This window comes from Branchiostoma belcheri, unplaced genomic scaffold (assembly GCF_001625305.1).
Source record: "Branchiostoma belcheri isolate BF01 breed outbred unplaced genomic scaffold, Haploidv18h27 scaffold21, whole genome shotgun sequence".
Classification (NCBI taxonomy): Eukaryota; Metazoa; Chordata; class Leptocardii; order Amphioxiformes; family Branchiostomatidae; genus Branchiostoma; species Branchiostoma belcheri.
Genome location: NW_017803602.1, coordinates 1,771,861 through 1,778,461, shown reverse-complemented (window position 1 = coordinate 1,778,461; position 6,601 = coordinate 1,771,861). Strand labels below are relative to the sequence as shown.

Below are 6,601 nucleotides of genomic sequence, written 5' to 3'. Positions count from 1 at the left end.
ATTTGGTAGTATGAGAAAGCAGCACTAGTATACAATAGTAGACTGGAGCTCTGTTAGAACTATTCAAGTAACTGCCAGCCAATCTATAACACCACCAAACCTTGGCAAGGCAGTACAGTGTTGTAATTACTTTATATTCTGGGTTAGGTGAGGCTATCTTCTTTATGTACAACAGACTGTACATGTACATAAATTCCTTATCTGCTGTCAATATGTTACAAACACAAAGTGTCTTCAAGAGCCCTCTGCCCATGTTACCACCACGGTAGTCAGGGACAGAATGGTGCCTGGTAGTTTACGTTACCCGAATTTATTGGGTGCTTATATAGTGCAAGCCTGCTCTTTAAGGGTTGCCCCATAATTGCATCTGTAGGAAATCTTGATCATTGAAGTGATAATCCGACTGAGAACAGTCGGTCTTTACAATCAGTTAGCCACGGGAAGAAACTGGACCTGCACAGATAAGAGGAAAATCGATTGTGAGCAGACCCGCGTGGTTTGAGGTGCTCCATCACCCGGGAGGTACAGACAAGTCGGTACGGGGAGGACGGTAATGAGCTGAGGGGAAAGGGTGGCTTGCCAGGTAATCAATCAATATTGATTCTTTCACCGTCAGCAGAGTTTGTAAAACTGTGTGTAGAGAATATTTTCATACGACGTTGCTACGACAGCCACGAAGAGCAGTGTATCATAAATGTTATTGTTCTGATAAAATCCGGGCCGCGCTGAGTTCAGGACCTCAAAAGGCCATAAGAATGGATGCAGGAGGCATATATTTTCACACATGACGTAAAAGATTGTCTTTGTTTCAAAGAAAGTGGTACATGTACATAGGTGCTTCGCAGTGTCTTTATGCCGTTTTGTTTGCTTTGGCCCATAAATAAACTCTTACAGAATATCGTTCCATCATCAATTATTCAAGGCGGTGAATTTCAGGCTGAACTATGAAATAAGCTCTTAGACGTGATAAGAACACGCAAAAGCGTCAGTCATGGAGGAAAGGTCACGTCAAGGTCAGCTCCGTGCACACTATCATTGTCTTGCCTGCCCGGTTATTACCGGCTGTTACGTGTTGAAGGTGCTTGAGACTGCAGATGAGCTGACAGGCAGTGAATGATCATGATATGGTTGGGCAATGGTGCGCGTGAAAGAACGTGTTCCTCATAATACTTTACTAGCCACTAGAAATATGCTGCTGTTTTTAGCTAATATTTACCCTACAAAATATTTCTTAATAGTTTTAACTAGTGTTAAAGGTACAAGTTAAAACGAACTAAAACCGTGATTTTGTTCTGCAGTGTCAATGATTACTGGGGATGATTTATCTGTTATTTACTAGCTGAACATACACATGTACTCGAGATGTACGTAGCTGAAAAACTCGATTGAGAGTTTGAACATTCAACCTGAAGCTTGACCGTTATATTAATGGGCCTCAACGGAATCCACACTGCGGTGGCAGAAAGAACGTCATCATGTTCTTTCTGACTTGCGTTTTTTTTGGGAGGGGGGCACAAAACATTCATCTATCAATATTGACTGGCATTAAAATGAAAGTCATTGCACCTAAATCACGGGAATCCCGAACCTCCTCTCGTAATAGCAGAGACCTGTATTTGACCCAGACAAAGCGGCCTTCGGCCTAGAAATCGTGCCCGGAATCTGGACACGTCACATGTGGAGTATTTCTAGTTCCCCTGGAACTCGTGGGTCAGGGGTGGGATAAAAATAGCGCGGGAACATCCCTACTGTTGTGGTAGTGTCTGGGCAACTCGGCCTCTCAGGTCCACTGTCCATGTCGTAACCAGGATTTCGTCATGTCAAAGACCGCGTGGTACACGTCACCTGTAACGTTTCAAAGCTGAAGTAGCGACAGGAAAACAGCTGCCATTCATTATCTGCCACAAACACCCCCCAAATCATGTCTAGAGTGAGCTATTGATTAAGTTGTGCCCTGCCCTCTTCATCTCTAACAAGTAGCCACTGAGTCAAATAACGCGGACTAGATCTCCCGCTGCTTGAGTCTAAACACACTTTCTATATTTTTCCCTTTATCTCTTCATTCGAGACAACGGCCACTTTAGCTGTCTGCAGTGGAGCAAGACCAGGTTTCGACACAGAACAAACACTTCTAGGTAAAGTAGCCCCTTGGAACTAGACGACGTAAGAGGTTTTTTCCGTAGCGTATTTGTAGCGTCAAAGATTCATTTATAGCAACCCTCTCCCCATCCACTGTGAAAGAGAAAAGATCTGTCCCCTGCACGTACGTTGATGAATATGTACTAAGCCAATTATACAAGTCTGCGAATATTCATGACTCGGAATAAATACTTTATTGATACAGTAACATTTAAACATGTAACTGGGCCACTTGAAATACACGGGGAAGGAGGTGGGGTGGTTTGGCATACAAAACCAGCCAGAGAGCGCCAGTCTCAGGGGTATGAATTGAAAAAAGAAGCAAAGTAGAGATGTATGACATTAAATGATGAGAAATCTGGTAATAGAAATGTTGTGTAAATAACTTGTGTAGAGGGAAATGTGCTATTAGACTGAGTTATGCGCTATAAGCCAACTGTGGAAGTTGACATTTATCAAAATGCTAAATCCTCAGATGTACAGCTCACTAATGGTCTGTGTCTCACATCGGACACTACAGGAAGGAGGAAAAGGAGCGGAGGAACCCTTCGAATTCTGGATGAAAGAAGTGTGAACGCTAGACCGACATTTGATCATTGCAATAAACCATCCTCTCAACAGATTGATCCAGCAATTTCCTCCATGCCAGATGTTTAACAGTCCAATCCTGACGTCCTGTGGTTTTTACAGGTAAAACACTTGTGACAACATGTTGGGTGGCAGAAAACAGGAAAGATAACTTCCCATATGCGCTACGCATGTTTAACATGGTGGGGTGGGGCAAGAACTTTGTCCTGCCGAAAGGCTGTATTATACATTGATTCGCACTTAAAACTGGATTGTTAACTCTCTATAGAGCTGTTGATGATGGGATGCAGTAGTAAGATACAAAGTAACAAATATGCATTTGCATTGAGCAAATGAAAATGATACAAAGTAAGAAATATGCATTTGAATTAAGCAAATGAAAATGAAGAGATTAGAAATAAAATATCTATTGAGAAGAATTACATAGGAACGCATTTAGAGAGTCCTATCATTTCATAGTTAAAATACGCTGCATGGAAATTTGCTTAATTCGATTCAACACCGCTAAATGTTGAGTGGCTCGAACTCTAATACCTCGTCCCTGTATGTCTACCTTATACATTATGATCCCATGTAGACTTGACCGTGCCTGTGTCAATAGAGCTGTAAGCTTATAAGACTAATTGAGAAGCACGACTCGTCCGACGGATCCGGGTGTCAACAAGGCCGTTAGTCAACCCCTATCTCCGCGTCATCACGACGTGATTTGGAGCGGTAATTTGTCACAGGCCCTCCCGGGGAGGGGGGCGTGATCTATAGAGTGTTTCGTCTCTGAAGAATCCTATGGATACCTAATTATTCCCTTTATTGCCCTTGACACGGGTAATACTGAAGAGTTGGAGGCGGGTTAGTGTATATTGGTGTTCATGCATGTGGGATACCAATTGGACAAAATTGATTGACCACCTTAAAACCACAAAGAGACAAATCACGTAAAAAGCGTCAACCGTCACATTGTATACTTATACTCCATAACAAATGTTGATCGCAAAAACAGTTGATGTTGATGCAAGCAGGCAAGAGGGCTCTAGGATAGAATTTCAGAGGTACATTTTAGAGATACAATTTCATGATTTCGTGGTTCTTGGTACAATGGTTGGCTTTGACGAAGATTTTGAAATGAATTCTAAAACATATAGAGTTGAATTGGTAGGTGTCAATCATATGTACTTTACTTCCAGCGTTGTGTTCGGTTCGGGATTTACAAGCGTGCGAGGAGCCACCAGGGTAGTGCAGCCATCGGTATTTATAATTACAGTTCGTCGAAGTAGTGCTATCAAATTGTTCCCTCAGCAAAACATCTTTATTGTAACGTATGGGACCTTGTTATCGCTGTCTCCTTCGGGAGGTTACATGTTAATTTTCGATGGGGACGCATCAATTATGAATTTGCAGAGGGGAGAGACTCACGTGTAAGTTCCTTCTAATCCACTTTTCCGCCAGCAACACCAGTTAATTTGGCACTATTAAGTACGAGATTACGTTGATGCGGGGAGGCGACGTCTTGTGTGACCAGGCTGACCGTCCATCATAAAATGTGCATTTATGTTCAATTACGTATTCAAACAAGCAATAAACAGCCAAATTTCAACTACCTGTATATCGCATCAGAGAAGTGTCGTATTAAAATGAAGAATATGTCCATGATAACATATCCATGATCCTCTATGATTATTAATGTTTCATCCCCACAGTTAAAACCAAAGAGGCCCGGCTGGGTGGGGTACGACTTGGCGGCTGATACACGGACCTGGTGCTTTCATGTGACATTACATTCAGATGACTGAGATGTGTTACAAACATTACCGCTCGTGAAAGGTCACACACGATAATCAAGACCTTCTGCAGTCCACATTACGGATTATCTTTTAATTTTCAGTAAATGATGAGAAAGGCATGGGTTGATAAACGATAAATGTTATATAACACATATGGTGATGTATGATACAGAGAAAAGATAAAGGGAGTTCATGTTACGAAAAGCTATCTCGAAGCAGAAAATCTTTGTGAAAGCTGCTGCTGTTTTACTGTAAGGTTGACAAGTCCTTTCTGTCAGGGCGGACCGGTTTGTATTCACACAACACCCGCTTTCTTCTCACTCAATAGCGAACTTGTACCCCAATTACAGCGCTGGGAAACAGGGCAAGTCGTTACAGCAAGAATGGCGAGTAGGTTAGACACTTTTCTATTAGATATAGAAAGAACAGATTTATGCAGAAAGGCAGTTCATCGGGCATGCATGGATGGTTTTTCCAGCCCAAGAGAGGCTCCAAGTAGAAGAGTTAAAGACAAGACATTGCATTGTATGTATGTTTTGATATATGATTGCAAAGACAAACTCCTCACGATTCAGACATGTAATTAAGTCATCGACAAGCCTATAGCTCAGATGTACATGTAACTAGGACATAGGCATATCGGACATTCAAAGTTCAGACATAGAGTAAGGTCCCTACTAGTTCAGGTATAATGACGCAGGTGACGTTACGCCCCGGTCCGAATTCCGATGTAGTATGACATGCGTACACCCACAGATTTGGTGTAACTTAGACGTAAATACGCCTGTCATTACTGAGGTGTAATGAAGACATCGGCATGCGTACAGTTGTATATGTCAGTAATATCTACCCGGTGTCATCTCCATAATCGGGGATATAGACGTTGATATCTATCCTTTCACCACTAGTTACAAGTAATGACACATATTCTGTAGCTGGTTATGATTTTATGATCATGAAATATTTTACTGACGTCTGAAGAAATCATAACGTCCCCATGTCAATATTAGATATCATGTATAAACATTCGTCTACTTAGTAATCTGATCTATAGGCCGTCTTTATTCGGGACAGTTCTTATCCTTCGGTCCATATCGTACTGTTAGCTAGTCAGGACCCCTGCAGCCCCAGCTTAAACATGGCATGTCCGTAAACAGAGCGGCTCTCTTGCTCAAATCGGGCCGCTCGCCCCACACGCGTCCCCACCCACGTACTTCGTCAGTACCGGCACGTACCTGCGACCAGGACACACGCCAGCACCACCAGGACTCGAACCCAGGACCTCGGCTCCATCTCTTTTACGGAGGACAGCTGTTGGAGAATCGAACCCCGGAGTTCAAGTTGTTCGCCCCAGATTTCTGTGTTAAGGTCTCATTCATGTATTACTCCGAGTGTACCCCCTAAAAGAGTACCAAGTCAAAAACTAAACGGCTGTATGAACGAGTGTTTTTATTGGTGAGAATTTTCCCTTTAGCCATCCCAACTGATGTAAAACGTCAAAGCGGTGAAAGCTTGTTTGTAACTGATGAAATTAGGACGTAATTGTCGGCAGCCGCGCGCTAGGTCGGACGTGCACAGTCCATTGTTGTGAGTTGTGCGGTCGTAGGTTTGCAGCGCGGGAGGGCCTCTTGCGGACAGCTGCTAAGTGCAGTTTGTGATTCCCATAAAACGGGATTGTGTGTATAGAAGTCGTTGGCAATTTTTTATGAGACGTAGAGTAAATGTGCTCAACATAGCATGAAAGATATCAATTGATTTAATGTAGGATCATAGGGAACACGGTCTCGTAAGTCACTCATTAATGCATGGTTTCTAATGTATGGAAAAAACTCATGAATGAGACCTTAATTAAATATGAAAAATATTCATTAAAAATCAACGATTAGTGCTAAGGTCCCAATTTTTGAACAATGTTTGCCCAGGATTTAATGTCCGATTTTTCAGCGCAAATTGCATTGCGTAACCACGCCCGTTGCCATGGCAACGGACGAGGCCATTTCTGCGGGGGTTGATTGACGCCGTCCTTTCACCATTCTCCGTTTTACAAAGNTTTATGGGCGTGTCCTGATGCGACATGCACATCAATGTCCTTACTG

The 6,601-nt window shown here is 42.7% G+C and overlaps 1 protein-coding gene across 2 annotated transcripts in view; it reads right to left on the bottom strand.

Moving 5' to 3' along the window:
- The window catches only part of LOC109469843 (hemicentin-2-like), a 20,001-nt gene extending 14,169 nt beyond the window's left edge, over positions 1–5,832 (bottom strand). For both annotated transcript variants that reach the window (XM_019768576.1, XM_019768577.1), the window contains exon 1: positions 5,741–5,832. In XM_019768576.1, the coding sequence (XP_019624135.1) occupies positions 5,741–5,798 (58 nt within the window). In that variant the 5' untranslated portion in view covers positions 5,799–5,832. The remainder of the gene's footprint in view (positions 1–5,740) is intronic.
- Between the last annotated feature and the right edge of the window lie 769 nt (positions 5,833–6,601).